Source organism: Miscanthus floridulus, chromosome 10 (assembly GCF_019320115.1).
Source record: "Miscanthus floridulus cultivar M001 chromosome 10, ASM1932011v1, whole genome shotgun sequence".
Lineage (NCBI taxonomy): Eukaryota > Viridiplantae > Streptophyta > Magnoliopsida > Poales > Poaceae > Miscanthus > Miscanthus floridulus.
In genome coordinates this window covers 5,519,599-5,539,532 of record NC_089589.1, presented here as the reverse complement: position 1 = coordinate 5,539,532, position 19,934 = coordinate 5,519,599, and the positions used below count along the sequence as shown (strand labels likewise).

Here is a 19,934-nt window from a genome sequence, read left to right as displayed (position 1 = left end):
CTTTAAGATGTGCTTGGTGACTTTTCTCAGAATGCCTGGCATGTCCAAGGGTTTCCACACAAAGATGTCTCTATTGGCACGGAGGAAGTCGATGAGCGTTCTTTCCTATTCGGAGGAAGGTGTGGTGCCAATGCACACCACTTTTCCCTTGGAGCCGCTGGGGTCTATGAGGACCTCCTTGGTGCCCTCTACAGGCTCAAAAGACCCGGCCGACCGCTTGGGGTTAGGTGCCTCTTCAGCGACCTCCTTCCTGATGGCCACAAGCTCTTTGGAGGTGATGATTGCCGTGGCGTGTTTGCAGCACTCGACCTCACACTCGTAGGCATGCTGGAAGGAGGTGCCAATGGTGATGACCCCACATGGACCCGACATCTTTAGCTTTAGATAGGTGTAGTTGGGGACGGCCATGAACTTCACGTAGCATGGACATCCCAAGATGGCGTGGTAGGTTCCATGGAACCCGACCACCTCGAAGTTAAGGGTCTCCATCCTATAATTGGACGGATCCCTAAAGGTGATGGGCAGATCGATCTGCCCGGGTGGCATGGCATATTTTCTAGGCACGATGTCATGGAAAGGCACCTCAGTCGGCCAAACGCGCGCTCGGTCGATGCCCATGGCATCGAGCGTTTTGGCATACATGATGTTGAGGCCGCTGTGTCCATCCATCAGTACCTTGGTGAGCTGCTTCCTGCCGATGATCGGGTCGACCATGAGCGGATATCTTCCCGACTATGGATGCATTCTAGGTGGTTGGTCCGATCAAAGGTTATGGCGGACTTCGACCATTGGAGAAAGGTAGGCATGGCCGGCTCGGCCGTATAGACCTCGCGGCGCACAAGCTTTCGGCAGTGCTTGGAGTCATAGACCGCCGACCCTCCGAAGATCATGAGGCAGCCATCCAGTGTCGGAAAGCCACCGTCCTTCTCCTCGGCGTCGTCTACGGTCGGCTTGGGTCCCCCTATGCTCCCCCATGTTGGAGCCTCTGGACAAGAACCGCTTCATGAGGCCACAGTCCTTGTAGAGATGCTTGACAGGGAAGGCATGGTTCAGGCATGGCCCTTCGAGCAGCTTCTTGAAGTGGTTCGGTGTACCCTTGGTGGGCTTCTAACCCCCTTGTAGTTGGTGGCTGCCATGAGCGAGCCCTCGCGCCGTTGCTTGTTCTTCTTCTTACTAAGACGGTTGGAGGCGCCTTCACCAGCATCCTTGACCTGCTTCGCCTTTCCCTTGAGGCAGTCAAAGATTGCTCCGACCGCCTCCTCGCCCGAGGCGTGGCTGGTGGTGATGTCAAGGAGCTCCTTGGTGGTTCACGGGCCCTTATGTCTTAGCTTATGGACCAGGGACTCACAGGTGGTCCTAGATAGGAAGGCTCCTATGACGTCGGTGTCGGCGACGTTGGGCAGCTCGTTGCACTGCCGGGAGAAGCATCGGATGTACCCATGAAGGGTTTCTCTGGCCTTCTGTTAGTAGTTTTTGAGATCCCATGGGTTTCCAGGGCGTGCGTATGTGCCCTAGAAGTTTCCCACGAAGATTTCTTTTAGGTTCGCCCAACTTTGGATTCTGTTAGGCGGAAGGTGTTCCAACCATGTTCGCGCCGAATCGGCCAGGAATAGTGAAAGATTGCGGATAATGAAATCGTCATTATCCGCTCCACCAGCTTGGCAAGCAAGCCGATAATCATCAAGCCACAGTCCAAGGTTCATTTACCCAGAGTATTTGGGATGTTGGTCGGCGGTCGTTACCATGGTGGGAAGGTGGCGTTGAGGATGTGTCAGCCAAAGGCCTGAGGTCCTGGTAAGTCGAGGCTCAAGCTTCGGTCCTTGCCGTTGTCATAGAATCCACCATGACGAGGGTGGTAGCTACGGCTATCACCCTACCTTTCATCACCGTGGGTATGTCTGCGGGCGTTGAGGGTGTCACGTGCGTTAAGGTGGTGGCTGACACGCTCATGCACTAGGACCGCGGTGCATGGCCTGCTGTCTTGTGGTGCCTGGTGGACTGACGCGTCCTTATCGAGTCGCTCTGAGGGCATGCACTGGCTGGCATTGAGCTCGCGTCGTCGGGACAGTGAGCTCTCGGCCTGCTGCGCCAATGGTCTCTACGGTGTTGCAGAGACCGAACAGGAGCACTATCGGGGTGCTTCGGATGAGGTATTCCAGAGAGAGCAGCTCTCCTCCGGCAAGCTGTGCCATGACATTGGCGAATGAGAAAGTGAGGTGGCGTAGGTCCTCCCGGGATGGTCGGGGTCCTAGGAAGGCGCCGATCTGGCACTCTAACCTCTCGTAGTCGAAGCCGAGGAGCTAGTTGCCCCTAGGGGCACGGGCCTCTAGTGCATGCAGCTGTAGCTCCTTAAGTGCCTCGGCGATTGTGTCAAGGCCAGTGAAGTGGAGAGGTTGGACGATGGTGGGAGCCTACACCAACCCTCCCTCTGTCGTGATGATGAAGTCTAAGTTCCTGAAAGCACATGTGCGCACCCGGGACCTAGCTGACATTGTGACTATCCATCTGAGGCCTGGTGTGGTTGTTGAGACACGCAAAAGACCCCTACCTGGCACGCCAACTATCGGTGTTTCGAGTTACCACCGATGAGTAAATTTCTAATATTGCACGTCTCGCTTGGACGGTGTGCTTAGAGGACATGCAGTTTATACTGGTTAGGGCAAAAAGTCGCTACATCCAGTTCGTTGCTACTGCTCGTGTTACTAGCACTAAAAGTTTGCAGTAGGGGTTACAAACGGGAGAGAGAGGGAAAGGATCCCAAGTCTCTGATGAAAGGAGTGAACAGGTGCCGAGAGCTTGGTCGCTGCTCAACCGTGTGCTTGTGTCGTGTTCTGATCGGTTCGGGGTTCAATGGGTTCGTTCTGGCTTGAATTGGGCTCCCCTTCATAGGACGCCCAACTTTCCCTTTTATAGGCCAAGGGAAAGCACGGGTTACAGCAGAGGAAAAGAGAAGAACCAGAGAGAGCCAAAGTTCTTTAGGATCACCGAGTCCTTCTCATCCATCATGCGGGTCCTACCAACCCTATAGATGTCAATAGGGATAGCTCCATGTTGCAGCCTTGTCCGCCACTGGCGCCATGTGCAGGCATCATCTGTCGGTCATGGAGTTCCATTTCGGCACAACGAACATTGTGGTGAGCTAACGCGCCTATTAGTGTTCGTATGGGGGTTAGGTAAAACAGCACCGGTATGCCCGACGCTGTTCTTGATGTGAATCCTCCAGTATGGCCCGTCATGGCCATAGGTTACATCAGGGCATGCCGGTCTCTTCCCTAGTGTTAGAGCTTTGATCCAGGCCCATACGCTTGGACCTAGAGTGGTTGGCAGCGGTATGGGCCTCCGTTGGGTGAGACAAAGCCCATGACCTTAGGGTCAGGCGAGGTAGAGCAAGAACCCAAGGGCCAGGCGAGGCAGAGCACGTGGCCTCGGGGTTGGGCGAGGCGAAGCCCATGAACTCAGGGTCAGGCGAGGCGTAGCCCACGACCTCAGGGTCGGGCGAGGCGGAGCCCTCCCACAGAGGTCGGGCGAGGTGGAGTGCAAACCCAAGGGTCGAGCAAGGCGGAGCCCTCCCCTAGAGGACGGGCGAAGCGGAGCGCAAACACAAGGGTCGAGCGAGGCGGAGCGCAAACCCAAGGGTCGGGCGAGGCGGAGCCCATGGCCTTGGGGTTGGGCGAGGCGGAGCCCATTGCCTCAGGGTCGGGTGAGGCAAAGCCCTCTCCCAGAGGTCGGGCGAGGCGGAGTCCGCCCCAGAGGTCGGACGAGGTGGAGCTTGCGCGTCTGGGGGTCGGTTGGAGCTATAGTCGCGCTCTTGACTGCTCGGATGAATCAATGTTGGTGGTCATTAGCTCATCCTATTCGGGTACCCTAGTATTGGTTCCCGACAGCGGGTCACGGGGGCGAGAGTGCACGGCCTTAACCGCTGAGCTAGGATAGGGAGTTTGGTTAGATTGGTTTTATTTTTCCTTTTATCCCATCATAACGCACTACTGAATAATAAATGAAAAATCAAAAAGTTTCATCCACCTGGGATTCGAGTGCGGGTCTCGGAGTAGAGTGCGTGGCCTTAACCGCTGAGCTAGGATAGAGAGTTCGTTTAGTTTGCTTTTCTTTTTTATTTATTAATAGAAATAATGTAGTTAGTTTATATTCTAAAATTAAACAAAAATTTATGTCTTGATTATTTAATTCTATGATAATTAATTAATGGTCTATAATTATCAAATAATAATGTTTGTGAACATCATCTCAATATTTGATTACATAGTCAATAATTCAATTATTGAGATGTGCACAAAATATAAATTAGATATTCAGTATGAATTACTGATACAACGTCTGAATAATGATTACATAGTTAATAATAATCTAACTATCTTCATCGGGTCCAACAATGAGGGCCTCAGCGTGATCACGCCGGACGTAAGCAGGTTCGTCACCCTCTTGAAGGATAGGTAGGGGTACATTCGCCTCGAATGCTGGCATTTCCTAATAGCCCATGTAGTCTTCTTCGTCTGTCACTCTATCAACACCGATAATCTTCCTTTTTCCTTCCAGGACTACTTTTAGCTTTTCTTTTGTCTTGTTGCCTCCTGCATAGAAGATTTGCATAACGTCTTTTGCAAGGATGAAGGGGTCGTCTCTGTATGTGGTCTTGGTGAGATCAACGGTAGTGAACCCTTCTCTATCGGTGGTGATTTTCTCAAGCCGGACCCACTGGTAGTGAAAAAGAGCCGCCTTCAACCGACTGTAATCTAGCTCCCATATCTCCTCTATGAAACCATAGTACGTCGCTTGCACGTTGCCGTTTTCGTTGTGAGCATCGAAACGAACACCACTGTTTTGGTATGTGCTCTTTCCATCTTGCTTTTTTGTGTAAAATGTAAATCCATTGATCTCATACCCTTGGTACATAAGCAATGTACACGAAGGTCCCTTGGCTAAGATATCCAGCTGATTACCCAACGTTGTTCCAATCAAGCGGCATCGCAACCAGCTGACAAATTCCACCTTATGTATTTTATCAAGCCAAACCTACGACCTGCTCTGATACAAAGTTTGCAGCGATTACCTATGCTCGTCAATGTATGGCATCACATCCTCTACTTGCTGGAGAACAATGAACTGTGCCTGTCTAAAAGAAACGAGGTCATCTACTATGATAGATTTCTCCCCGATCGTTCCTTTGCCACCTAGTCTTCCCTCGTGATGAGATTCTAGAACTCTGACCCTATTGATATCCAGATAATATGTGTAGAACTCAATGGCCTCCTCTGTTGACCATCCTTCATCCATGTCCCCTTCATACAAGAACATGTGCATAGCTTTATGATTTGGGCGCCGTCCTTTGGGGGAGGATACCACGTAGGGCAACAGGGAGCAGCTGAGTCATAATGACATGACAATCATGGGCCTTCATACAGCCATAGTTGAACTTGAGTTCTCTCATGTTCAATAGCCTCTTCGGGTTCGCACAGTAGCCCATCGGGACTTTGAGTTCATTGAAGAAAGAAATAAGCACACACTTTTCTTCATTCTTCAAGGTCCATGATGCAACTAAAAGTTTGAACTGGCCATCCTCAAGCGCCACGGGATGTAGCTCCTTCCTGATTCCCAAGTGTTGCATGTCTAGGCATGTGGCTAGTGAATCCTTCGATGTCCCCCCGGTGTCCATCAAGGTGTTAAGCGTGTTACCGCACACATTTTTAGTAATGTGCATGGGATCAAGACAGTGGCGTACACTCAGCACTAGCCAGTATGGTAGTTTCTAGAAAACTAATTTTTTCTTCCAGATGCTCCCATCAGGTGCTGCCACTGCATTGTCCCCCTTCCCAAGGACAACCACTAGTTTGTTGACTTCTCGAAATATCGTAGGCCCGTCTCGATATTTTCGAGGTAAGCGTTTTTCAATAGTCCCATCAAAATCTTTTCTGTTCCTGCGGTAAGGGTGATCCTTAGGTAGGAACCTATGGTGTCCCATATAAACTATCTTTGAGTTCTTTGGCAGATGCACCATATCGGTGTCGTCCAAGCACTCGACACATCCAGTATAGCCTTTTGTGTTCTCTCTGAACAAGCAACCTTGACCTGGCTGGTCGGTGAGTGTAGCGATAAGTACTGCCTTGATTGTGACATGTTCTTTTTTGTACTCATCCCAAACATCATCCACACCCTTTTCAAACATCTCTACTAGTTCATCGATCACTGGTTCTAGAAACACATCGATGTCATTTCTAGGTTGTCTTGGCCCTTGGATCAGTAGTGGCATCTGAAAGTATGACCGCTTCATACAGAGCTAAGGTGGAAGGTTGTATATAAGAGCGTCACTGGCCACGTGCTATGATTGGTTCTAACGTGGTCGAAAGGATTCATCCTATCTGTGCTCAAACCAAACCAAAGGTGCCTTACCTCTCCACCGATGTTCTTATAGAACATAGTATTGACTATCCTCCAGTCTTTCCCATCGGCGGGGTGCCTCATCATTGTATCTTTCTTACGCTCTTTGCCATGCCAGCGTAACAGCTTGGTTGACTTTGCACATGCAAACAGCCTATGCACCCGGGGAGCTATAGAGAAATACCAAATGACCTTCACGGGACCTCCTCTGGTCTTGGTACCCTCATCTGACGGCCCTTCCTTGTACCGTGGAGCTTCACACTTTGGGCATGCATCCAAGTCTTTGTATTTGTCTCCATAGTACAATATGCAATCATTGAAACACACGTGGATTTTTTCAACCTCGAGGCCGATGGGGCAGATCATTTGCTTGGCCATATATATCTTTTCTGGCAACTTATTTTTTTCTAGGAGCATTTTTCTTATTATACCTAACAACTGATCAAAGCCTTTATCGCTCAATCCATTTGTCGATTTGAACTCTAACAGCAAGATGTCGGCTTCTAATTTGCTCATTAGACAATTCTTATACAATGGTGTTTTGCCATCTTGTTTCATTTTTCCTAGCTTTTTCAGCTGTCTTTAACTAAGACATCCGGTCTCTACATTAAGTAACAGCTGAGAAATATCATCGTTATCCTTGGTGTCATCAGCTAGCATGTTTCTAAACATATCATTAACTGTGGCCATAGATTCCGTGTTGACACCGGGTACCTCGTCAACATCGTGGATGGCTAGGTCATGCATGGCCACATCATCATTGTTTTCCTGCGGAACATTCACACCAACCTCGCCATGCATAGTCCATGTCGTATAGTTTGGCATAAACCCCCTGGTAATCAAGTGCAATCGTACAGACTCAATTGGAGCCTATTTTCTTTGATTCATGCAATGTTTGCATGGACAGAAGACATGGTTCTTATTTCTAGCTTGGGCTTTGGCATTGGTGATAAACGGGCTGACGCCATGCATGTACCGCTTGTCCGTTTGGGACAGATGCATCCACTCTCGATCTATCTCTATAAAAAAAATATTGAGACAGTAATTATAGAGAAATTAATAAGAAGTCGAGCTTCATGAGCAACAATTGTAGCTCAAAAGTACCATTTATTCTACACTTATTTAATTTAGTCACCCCATTTTTAGAAAACATTATTGTATACTAATTATTGGAAAATTAAAATTGGTAGCCCCGGCCAAATAAATTAAAAATCGTAGCCCCATAAAAAAACAATTATTGCACAATAATGAAGAACAATTATTCTACTCGATGCCGCATAAAAATGGAGACACTATTTTTTTATAAAAAAGACTAAAATTGGAGATATGACCATGAACCACAATGTAGCTCCAAACAATATGTTGGTAGGTGACACATGGATTAATTTGCTCATCAAAATTGTAAAAGAATCTACTCTACTCTTATCAAGAACTAATTATAGCATCACATACTAACAATGATCTTGACCACCATGTAATTAGCTAGGATTTTAAATGTGTTCAAAGACACCAACCTTTTGGATGATAGATTCACCACAATTTGCTTGGAAGCCTTGCACAAAGTTCAATTGGAAAAGTGCTCTCTAGAATGGAGAAAGATCTAGAATAAGAATCAAGCAATGTAGCCATCAAAACAACGCTAATTAAGCTACAAAATCAAAGGAGTGGATGCTTGTTACTAACCTTAAAGAAAAAGATCAAGTCATTCTTCTAAATCCAAGAGCTAGCTTCACGGTGAAGAGCAGCCACAACAATGGAGGGAGCGGCCCAAACGCGCGCCTCTGTGCTCGGGATGGAAGAGAGGGGGAAAGAGAGGACGACGCCAGCTTTTTGTACTGCTATTTTATCACTATCGGTTCTTGGCTCGAACCAATAGTGATAGCACCAAACCACTGTCGGCTCTTGATTAGAACCGGCAGTGATAAGTGGTGGTCAACTCACTGCCGGTGCAAGCCACAAACCGGCAGTGATGTGGTCCTTCACTGTTTGTTTTAGCTCAGCCCCAATCATTTTCTCATTTTCAAGCTCAGAACCGGCAGTGAAGGTACATCACTGCCGATTCTCACAAATCCGACAGTGATGAGGACGACACTATAGTAGTGGCTTACAGACAGACAGTCCCCTAATCATCTGGCTTACCAGCCAATCTCAAGATTTGGGATGTGGGAGATGAGGTGCCAGTCCTCCCCCGTTTCTCTCACGCATCGCCTCTTCAGATCAGGGCAGTCGTAGATCCTCAATTCCGTCAGAGCAGTGCGGCCTTTTATGCCCTCAGCAAGGATTGTATTCTGGGGCAGTTCCAGACGGTTAGCTCTCCAAGGGAGACGAGGCCCTTCATCCCCTGCGGCAATGATGTGAGGCCCGTACAGCCTAAAATTGAGAGCTTTTCAAGGGAGATGAGGCCTTCCATCCCCTGCAGCAAGGATGTGATGCCCGGGCAGTCATCGATTCTGAGCTCTTGAAGAGAGGTGGTGAGACGACACATGAATTGTGGAAGGCAAGTCAGCTCTGGCAAGTCTGTAATCTCGAGTTTGCGTAGAGAGCAGAGTTCTCGGAGGCAGTCGGGCAACTGGTGAAGTGCTTCGCACCATCCTATCTTGAGCAACTGGAGGGATGTGAGTTTTCCCATTGATTGGGGGAGGCTGATCAGGCTACGACAGATTACGATGCTCAACTCTTGTAGAGACCGGAGTTTCCCTAGCGACTCGGTTAGCCTGTGGATATTAGACCAGCCGTACAGAGCGGAGGGATGTGAGGCTCCACAAGCTCTCAGGCACCTCGGTTTGCACTCCAGAGAAGCCACGAATCTCCAGTAACATTGTCATGCCCTTAGGACCAATAATCTTATAAAGTGATGACCAATACAGCTTTTTTTATTGTCAACCGGAGGGGAGAGGTTCCCCACCTGCTGGGATTTCATTCGTTTGATCTTAGAGCATCTCCAAGAGTACCCCAAACGGTCTCCGAATCTATGATTCTTTACAGGATCGGAAAAAAATCATCTCCAACATTTCCCTATCCCAATACACGCACACAAACGATAGGGGAGAGGGAGGAGCATAGGCACCTTTCGGCTGCTAGATTACCGATAGGTCTTCCGTCGGCTAACTGATTGTCGACTAGATCCTGCTCTAATTTTTTTTTTTTGCTTGGGCACGTAGGTTGTCGGCCATCTAGTAGCCGATAGGCCGTCGAATAGCCGACATGATGCTAGTTTTGCAATTTTATAAAAGCAACATTTAGATCTGCAATTATTTATTAAAAAAAATTTGTAAATGTGTATCTGATATCTTGGCAGCAACTAAAGAATGTGTTGATCAGATAATGACAGGTTTGAATCTGAAACACTTAGATTGGTCGAAAGATCAGAAGCTGCCAAGGTCATTGACCGACTCTCTGTCTTGCTTAAGCGTCAATACAAGGGGTTAAACGAGGCTGCAGGTAAATGTGTATCTGATATCTTGACAGCTAAAGAATGTGTTGATCAGATAATGACATGTCGACCTTTCCGAAAAAAAAGATAATGACAAGTTTGAATCTGAAACACTTAGGTAGTGTTTAGTTCCCAAAATTTTTCAAGATTCCTCGTCACATCGAATCTTTAGACGCATGCATGAAGCATTAAATATAAATAAAAAATAAAACTAATTACAAAGTTTAGACGAAATTCACGAGACGAATCTTTTAAGCCTAATTAGACTATGATTGGACACTAATTGCCAAATAACAGCGAAAGTGCTACAGTATCATTTTTCAAAAAAAATCGCCAACTAAACAAGGCCTTACTAGATTGGTGGAAGGAACTAAAACAGGTGGAGTAAAACCATGGCCATGTTTAGTTCTCCAAATTTCTGAATTTGGCACTATGCAAAAAGAAGATTCTCCGTCACATCAAACTTGCGGTATATGTATGGAGTACTAAATGTTGACGAAATCAAAAACTAATTGCACAGTTTGGTTGTACTTTGCGAGACGAACATTTTGAGCCTAATTAGTCAACGATTGGATAATTATTACCAAATAAAAACAAAACGCTACTGTCCAACGGGTGGCGCGCACTGCCGACTGTTTCACACACCAGGGAAGAGGAAAGAACCGGCCGGAAAGCCACCGGAGACTACCTCCTGCCCGGCCCAGGCGCAACTCATGTGATTTCTGTAGCCTGTAATGCAATCTGGCATTAAAGCATGCGTTCGATCTCCACCATAGGCCATAGCAGCACGCAAGATGCAGTGCACAACACCATCATCAGAAGCGTCCTCCAACACAAGAAATTTTACGGTTTCAAACTGTCACAAAAGCATTTCCAAATCATCACATCTACACCTGTATTCTGATCAGGACAGGCCATGCAACTCCCAAACCACAGTCATACGATTTGCCATCTTGCTCCTAAGTTGCAATATTTGTAGGTTGCTTCAGCATATTTCCATCACATTCGCACTGACAGTGCCACAAAAGAAAAACCCATCATCGCGCATCACTCGCAAGTCGCAATATATATAGTTCCACCTCACTGGCTGCGCGCTACCTCAACTTCTGGCTGCCAAGAACTGTGACTGACGAGACGACAAAGCAGGCCCATCATGTTAACTGAACAACAGAACACAAACGTCTGTTCTTCTGTGAAATCCCATACTCCTATGTGACGAAGATCGAAGCATTACAAACACAGGCGCGTAGAGAATTCATATCATTTGAAACCAAGGACTCCCAGCTCCCAGGTGCAGTGGGCTGCAATGCAATAATAGGCAAATCCATAAATGTCAAAACTACATCCTCGTCCAAAGTATTCCACAAATCAAACCACATTTTAATAAAAAATAATAATTAGGAAATTGGCTCTCAGTGAATGTACACATGAAAACAGGGGGACTGATCATAGATACAGGTAAAAATAGCACAACAAACTCACCCGATTAAGCAGTAGCATGCAGTCGCTGACCAAATCCTCCCCACACGGCCACACCTCATTCATCCGTCAAAACCATGAATGGAGACATCAGGGATGTGGGAGATGAGGTGCCAGTCCTCCCCTGTTCCTCTCTTGCAGCGCCTCTCCAGATCAGGGCAGTTGTAGATCATCAATTTCTTCAGAGCCGTGAGGTCCTTTAACCCCTCCGGCAAGGATTTGATGCCCGGGCAGTGGTGGATTCTGAGCTCTTGAAGAGAGGTGGTGAGGCGGCAGATGGATTGTGGAAGGCAAGTCAGCCCCCTCAAATAAGTAATCTTGAGTTTGCGTAGAGAGCAGAGTTCTCCGAGGCTCAACTGGTGAAGTGCTTCGCATGATTGTATCACGAGCTCCTGGAGGGATGAGAGTTTTCCCATTGATTGGGGGAGACTGATCAGGCTATCGCAGATTACGATGCTCAACTTTTGTAGAGACCGGAGTTTCCCTAGCGACTCGGGTAGCATGCGGATATTAGACCAGCCGCACACTTCCAGGGACCAGAGGGATGTGAGGCTCCACAAGCTCTCAGGCACCTCGGTTTGCACTCCAGAGAAGGAATTAATCTCCAATGACTCGAGTGCCGCCATATGTTGCAGCAGTTCCCACCCATGCCCAGATCCTAATCCTGTCACATTCCATAGTTGAAGCTTCTTCAGTTTGTTAAAACTGGGGGACGAAGAAGACCCCTGGCATTGGCCTGGTGACTGCAGCACCTGCTCACTGCCCTGCAAGCTCAAGCGCTGCAGCGACGGAGGAAGGTGCGGCATCACCTCCAACTTAGGACAACGACGGATCTCTAACTCTGTTAAGCAGCTACCAACTCGGACTTGTCCCAAGTGAGGTGTTAAATTGTAGTTGTAGCAGCCTCCCCCATCTTCTACATCGGGCATGGTCCTCTCTGGTACCATCCACACCTCTCCCAAACAAGGCAGATAACCCATCTTCAACTTCACCAGCGAAGGAAATGGGCCTCCACTTATGCTCTCAAGAGAAGGCATCCTTAGCAGCAAAAGCTCCTCCAAACAAGGTAGCTCGACAAGCCCATCTAGATGCTTCAAGTTCGGCAAATCACATAGCCACATCACCCTCAAAAATGGGAAGGGAGCAGGGCCCTGTACTCCACCACCAACTTGACTTTGCATCCACCCTGCATATTGCCTACCTGAATACCCATGAATGTCCAGCCTTTTAATACCAGGTGGTGGTTCCAGACCATCAAGGACAGCCTGCTCCAACTCAGTGTTTACCTCTTTTGTGTAATCTGCCATCCACTTTAGGCCCAACCTCTGTAAGTTTGTCTTCTGTTTCAAGCATACCACGTGTGCATCATTCGTATCCATCACATGTTGAATACCTATGATTGTTAGCTCCTCACAAAACCTAGATACATTTGCAAGCTCTGACATTCCAGCGAACTTTTCTCCCTTACCAATAGCAAATAGGCCCAACTTTTGTAGTCGACTGAGCTGTTCAATGCCAATAGGCATTCCTCCCAATTTTTCACAATAATTTAGGTTCAAAACTTGAAGCTTATCCAAGTTGCCGATGCCTTCAGGCAACTCTACTAGCTCACGGCAAGAGTGAAGGTCCAAACACTCCAGATTTCGCAGTGTTGTGATAATTGATGGAAGCCTCCCAATTTGGGTGAAACCTAGTCTCAAAACTCTTAGCTTCTCATTTCTACCAATAGAGTCTGGCAACACTGTAATCTTATTGCATCTGTAAAGATCAATGCTTGAAATCGTTTGACAACCCCCAATGGAATCTGGTAAGCATTTCAGCTCTGTACAACTTGATAGGTTCAATGTTCTTAACTTCTGCAACTTACCAATAGAGTCTGGCAACACTGTAAGCATAATGCAACTGCAAAGATAAATACTTGAAATCATATGACAATCACCAATAGAATCTGGCAAACTCTTTAGCTTCGTACAGCCCGACAAGTTTAGTGTTCTTAACTTCTGCAACTTACCAATAGAGTCTGGCAACACTGTAAGCATACTGCAACTGCAAAGATCGATACTTGAAATCATATGACAATCACCAATAGAATCTGGCAAACTCTTCAGCTTTATACAGCCCGACAACTTTAGTGTTCTTAACTTTTTCAGCTTACCAATGGATTCCGGTATCTCGACAAGTGAATAGCTGTGTGTTACATGAAGTGCTTGCAGGCTCCAAACATCTGACATAGTGTCAGGAAGTTTTTTACAATCTAGTATTGAAACGGCAAGATATTTCAGATACTTAACTTGAGATATGGTGTTAGCTCCTTCTGCATTGAGATATCCCGCCATAACACTGCGCAAGTGCTTTGCATGCTTCAATGCCATGGCATATATGTAATGTTCATACTTACGCATATATACAGCACGTGCTTTTCTAAAAAAAAATTTAGGTGCCATATGTTCTGTCTGTTTAATCAAAGAAAAATATCTATAGCTCTTTGTGGTACTGCTGCTTGCCTCGTTTGGCATGTCAAGTGAAATTTCATCACCCAAGATGGACAAGGCAAGATCATGAACCAAATCATGCATCCCACATGTCACTCTCCCATATCTTTCGTAGACGTTTTGTAGGAAATACACTTGCAGAAGAGACTCAAAGTGGTTGTGGCCAACATGCTCCAAGTCCAAGCAATCAACACCATCCTCTACAGCGATCATATCATGAGCAATCCATAGGTCAATCAATTGCTCTTTATCAATCCTATGACCTTTAGGAAACAATGAACATATTTTAAAACACTGCTTGAGATTAAATGGCAGATGGGAATAGCTTAACCTTAAGCATGCAGCTACTCTATCTTCTTTACCATCAACATTCAATAAATTTCTCTCTCTCACATCCTGCCACTCTTCTATCCGCTCCTTCCCATGGAGAGCACCTGCAAGTACTTTAATTGCTAGTGGCACCCCACCACATTTGTCCACAATCGCTTTCCCAACCTCTTCAAAATCCCAACTAGTAGGAGGTGTTACCAAGCTTTGTTGGAATAGTTTCCAGCTATCATTTGGAGACAAGAATGGTAAGTAAAATTGGTTGGTGGATCCCACTATTACCGCAACTTCTCTGTTACGAGTAGTAAGTAAAATCCTGCTTTTAGGTGCGCCAACCTTTAGACATACCATGAATTCTTCCCACTCATCTCGTGAGTTGGTCCAAACATCATCCAATACAAGAAGAAACCTTTTGCCCTTCAACTTGTCCGAGATAGTTTGGTTCATATAAGGCAAGGCATGGGTTCCTGGATTATTGTCAGAAAAAGCTTCAAACAATTTTTTGATGAGATCATTGACAACAAATTCTTTTGACACATGAACCCATAGTCTAACTTCAAATAAATGCCTCTCTATAATGTTACCATCATTGAAAACCAGTTTAGCCAAGGTAGTCTTCCCTGACCCACCAAGCCCGATGACCGAAACTATCTTAATTTTCTGTTGATCATCATTCTCTTCAAGCATGGATATTATCTCCTGCTTATCTTTATCTCTTCCAACTACTAATGCCTCGTCAACATTAGGCAATGATGTCACCTCCTTTGTTCTCATGTTCGTAAGTTGAACAGGAGGATCCACACTCTTTGTTATTGCTTGGTAGTCAGTTCTTTGCTTCACGATTGCAGCAAATCTCTTCTTGATTGCCTTGATCTTGTTGGCTGAGTTGCATTGAAAAACAAATGATTTTGGTATTGTGCACAGGTATTTGGACACAATACCACTGTCACCATTGGAGTCATGTTTTTCAGCCTTTAGCTGGAACTCATCAACAACATCATCAACATCATAAGAAATATCTTTCAACTTTTTCAGCCAAGCAAATGTAGAATTTTCTGCTGTTTTTTCCAGCCAAAGGTTGATCTCCTCAACAAGATCATGGAGCTCCTGGAGATCTTCCTTGACACCCACTATAGAGCTGTACTCTTTGATTAGTAGTGGAGCTAATTTGTTGCCCACAACCTTCAAGGTTCCAGATACTAAAGCAGATATGGCAGCAGCTTCTACCCCGGTCATTTTTCTTATAGATTCTCCTGTGCCAGATATTAATTTCCTGCAAAAATGAATTCGCAGTGAGCAGCCAAACATGAGGCCAGAATTCAAAAATGAGCTGTACCAAATATGGCTCCACATGCATGATGAAACTACATCATTCCTATTGTGCTTTGATGTGAGTATTAGTTTTTTCTGCTGCATTAATGCATGAACAGTACCAACGCCAATGTCAGAGAAGATTTAATTCAAATAATAATCTGATAGAAGTGTACGAAATAGTAGCTTTGTGTTGCTGAAGTGCTCCTTTACAAACAATGAAGAATTCCTTCTAACATAACAGTGAACTCGACATAAGAAGTGTCATCTATGTCCGAAAATTAGAGAGCAGGATATAGGAGAGTACAAGATACAAAGTACATGAACATGAACTATTCAACGATGCCAACATTAACATACCACTGCCTCTAGAACTGACAAATAAATAGCAGTCCTTTGCCCAGATTATGATCTATGACTGATGAGTGCTCTAGTATTAAGTACCTTTAGTATACAGATTTATGTGCTGGAAAAAGTACAGGCATCAGAGACGAAATAAACAAATTGTTGACTAGAGCAAGCATGAAAATCAAATAGGATGTATATTATTTATCAGAAATAAACTAAATACCTGGAGCTAAGGGATTTGCTGCTGTTGCTATGCCATCTCCAAATGTGGTCTTCCTTTTTCTCCTCTGCAACGTGCGCACCAGAGTACCAGACCTCCAAATTTGTGTTGCACAGTGCGGGATGGAGCCTAGATCTTGACGGCCAGTGATGAGAGTACTTGGGATCTTCTGCTGGCTTGTGATGCTTTGTAGCGAGCTAATCAACTGCTAGAAACAAAGACACAAGGAGTAGTGCAGAAAGCTTAAGGCAGGTATCAGAGATGAAATGAATGGATGTGCACGGAGCAAGAACAAAATAAAATGGGATGCTACACATACCTGGAGCCCAGGGATCCGCTGCCTTTGCTATGTATACACACCAAAGCTTCTGGGGTTGCCTCTGCTTAATTGTGAGTTGTGGCAGCTTCCATGTGAAGGTAAGCTATCAACTGCTGCCGACCGTGGCCAGTCGTAACAAGGAGATAAGCATGATGGATGGAATCATGGAGAGATCTATATGGCCAAATGGGCTCGAGGACCCACATGGACCATAGTCACAATAATGTAGAGGACCCACACAACTGAAAGGAGAAATTAGATTTTACCCCTCCGTTTTGGATCAAATCAAAATATCGAACAAAATGTTATGCTTTCAAACCTTGTCAATTTGTCAAGGATGGGTAAATACAGGCATTTGTGTTGGGAATTGAATACGGCAAAATCAGTGGGATGAGTTATTCTTCAAACTAATATCTTCATTATATCTTCTCTCACACACATACACAGCTCAAGGCTATCACATTTCATGGTGCATGAACAATCCAGTAGCTTTTAGTAGTATCAAGCACCTCTTAACTAGCAAAACTCAATTTGCTTTTGACTTGCATCTTTTCAACTCATACTTGCGTCTAGTTTCACTTCTTCGGACTTTGTTAGAAACTTCAAGGATCAACCAGTGTATAGCAGCCACTAATCAATTTATTTTTTTTCTCATCTCAAGAAAATAAATTAATTCCAACATTCTCCCCTTAATTTGTTTTCTTGAGATATCTTCTTCTTTTTAGCAATCATTTCTCTCAACAGAATCCGCGTGTGGCGGCGGCTGGTGGCGGCCCTCCCTCCAACGTGGTGCATCGCAACCCAATGCCCTGGGCCTGGATATGTCGTCCTCGTGTGGCGATGGCCGGCGCCTCTACCCCCAGCGTGGCACACCGTGACCCCCCGCGGTAGCGTCACTAAGCCCCATTCTAGGCTTCCTGGCCCTCGATCTGCCGTCCACGTGTGGCGGCCGACGCACCTCCTCCAGCGCCGTGCACCGTGAGCCGACGCGGTCACGTCCCTGAGCCCCCCTTCTGAGCTTCCTGGTCACGGTCCACCATCCCCATGTGGCGGCGGCCGACGCCACTAACCCCAGCGTGGCGCATCGTGACCCGCCACGGCCACAATACTAAGCCCCCCCTTCTAGGCTTCTCGGGCCTGGATACTCCACCCTCGTGTGGCCATCGGCATCCCTCCCTCCTGCGGCGCACCGTGAGTCGACGCAGTCATGTTCCCGAGCCCCATTTTTGGACTTCCCAGAAATGGATCTGCTGTCCTTGTGTGGCGGCTGCCGGCGCCATTGATCCTCCAGCGCGGCGCACCACGTGCCGACGCCCCGGGCCCGGATCCGTCGTCCCCATGTTGCGGCGACCGACGCCACTCTCCCTACGCAGCGCACCATGACCTGCCGTGGTTGTGTTCGCGAGCCCCGATATTGCCTTCCCCATGTGGCGGCGGCAGGTGCCCCGCCCCTAGTGCACCCGCCATACCATGCGTGTCGGGGTTCTGGCCAGCCCAGCTCTACGCTGGACCGACGACGACGATCGCCCTCGAGTGGATTTCCTTCTTGAAGTCCTCGCTAAGGAACCTCTTGCGGCCTTCTGTCCTCAGTCAGCCAGGTCAATGTGTAGTTCTCCTCGGCAGAAGACTTGGGCGAAAGCCTTGCTAAGCTCCTGCTTGGCCGATGATGATTACGTTTTGAATTCATTTACCTCACTGAGGCATCGCCTAAGAGCTCATGTGCCTTGGTGGTAATGGTGGTGTTGCTTTTCTCTTCTTCCTGGTATTTTTGTGTTTGTGCCACCGTCCCCTGGGTAGGGGCATTTGTTGTTGTTGTTTTATTTTCCTTATTAGTGGATATGCCACAACCTCGCCCTTGTGCTAGGGCCGTTGTATGGTTTTAGTCCGGTTTTCGATAATTAACCGGAAAAAAGGGTTCTGCCTCGTTCCCCAGAAACGAGGCTATTGACAATATATCAAAACTATTCAAGTGGGGATTGTCCCCCCCGGTGGCACTTGAAAAAAAATCCTCTTATGTCATAATTAGAGAAACTAAAATTTCCCCTTAAATCTACAACTAAATTAAAACATCTATTATTATGAAAAATAATTTAAAACCCAAAAAATTACATCTATATATAATTCTAAATTACCCGGCAAAACAGAGATGAATGTATATCATGTACACTTGGCAGAACCTGAGAAGCTTGAGAAAACCCAGAGGTTGTGTCAAAACAAGAGCCCTCAGAGCAGATCAAGTTTTAGTGCCCCTAAGCCAAGGAAGGTAGCCGCCTCCCTTGAGTCGGTCGAATAGAAATAAGAAACATGAAAACCAGTGAACCAGGGTAAGATGAACATACCACAAGTAGAGAAGAATCAATAGGACAGCATCCTTGTAGTTGCCATGATCTATGACTAGGGAGTGTTCGGCCTTCAGTTCAGTACCTAGCTGAGACCAGTTAGAAGAAAGCTCATGTTATTTACCCAAGAAATTACAGGTGCAAGCAGAAAGTATATATAGCAGGCGAAGGAGTACAAGGAAATATATAGGGTGGACGACGTCTGAATGATCGAAGAGGTGGCAGAGTAGTAGAACAAAATACCTGGAGCTCAGATGTGTTGCCGTTGCTTGTGTGTACAGCAAGACGGAAAGTTTGGGCGCCGGCCTTGGTTTGCACAACGCAGGCGCATCAGCTTATCTCCTGACCTCGAGTCGAGGGCAGGGTTCTGCTTCTGCACTGCTAGGTTCTGAAGCAAGGGAGGGCAGCAACTGCTAAAGCAAGGTGTAGTCGTCTCTAGGAGTACAAGCAAAAGCAGATGTGGACGGCTAAAGTAAATTACCCGGCAACAAGCAAAGAGGAACCTTCCGGGAAGCTGCCGCGGAGTTGTGATGCAATGCACGTAGACCAGCGAGCCAAGATTGCACACGCTTTGCTTAGCCCTTGTTTAGTTACACCCTAAAATCCAAAAAGTTGCTACAGTACCTGTCACATCGAATGTTTACGGCCCGTGCATGGAGCATTAAATGTAGACAAAAAGAAAAACTAATTACACAGTTTGGTGGGAAATTGCGAGACGAACGTTTTAAGCCTAATTAGTCAATGTTTGGACACTATTTATCAAATAAAAACGAAGGTGCTACAGTAGCCCCCAAAATCTAAATTTCGCGAACTAAACAAGGGCTTAGTTGGATGTCAAAGCAACAATGAAGGCCGCTGTTTTCGGCGATGACGAGATGGCGCACCTACCGTCGAACGGGTTGCGCGCACTGGCTACTGTCGGGTTGCTGTGCCGTCGCCGTTGCCGCTGCATGCTCTCGCCGCCGGGTGGAGTGCTGCATTCAAGTTTCAACATGAAGTCGAGAACTCAAACCTAAATGAATGAGCTTCCTCCTACTATTATGTATGTACTTGTTCCGTTATGTTATACTCCTAAAGGTGCTCGCATAGGAGCATGGTGAAATAAACTTTGTGAAGAGGCTAAGGTCGCTGTAATTACCTGATCTAATATACACCAATTAATGCTTAATGCGTATCAATGATAATAATATAATATTAAAAACCAAAGTGATTCTTCTATTCATCTTTTACTTACTAAAAATGCTCTCATGCTCTTCGTGTTTGGTATGTGATC

The 19,934-nt window shown here is 46.5% G+C and overlaps 1 protein-coding gene across 9 annotated transcripts in view; it reads right to left on the bottom strand.

Moving 5' to 3' along the window:
- Window positions 1-10,249: 10,249 nt before the first annotated feature.
- LOC136486130 (putative disease resistance protein RGA3) overlaps window positions 10,250-19,934 on the bottom strand; it is a 57,195-nt gene continuing 47,510 nt past the window's right edge. For 2 of the 9 annotated variants that reach the window (XM_066482921.1, XM_066482922.1), the window contains exons 4-5: window positions 11,309-15,397; window positions 10,252-11,127 (exon numbers count right to left, since the gene is read on the bottom strand). In XM_066482921.1, coding sequence (XP_066339018.1) covers window positions 11,368-15,360 — 3,993 coding nt within the window. In that variant the 5' untranslated portion in view covers window positions 15,361-15,397 and the 3' untranslated portion in view covers window positions 10,252-11,127; window positions 11,309-11,367. Of the gene's footprint in view, window positions 11,128-11,308; window positions 15,398-16,006; window positions 16,212-16,322; window positions 16,565-18,454; window positions 18,572-18,661; window positions 18,751-18,904; window positions 19,095-19,934 lie in introns of those variants that run through there. The other 7 variants (XM_066482917.1, XM_066482918.1, XM_066482916.1 and 4 more) reach the window with 7 other exon arrangements.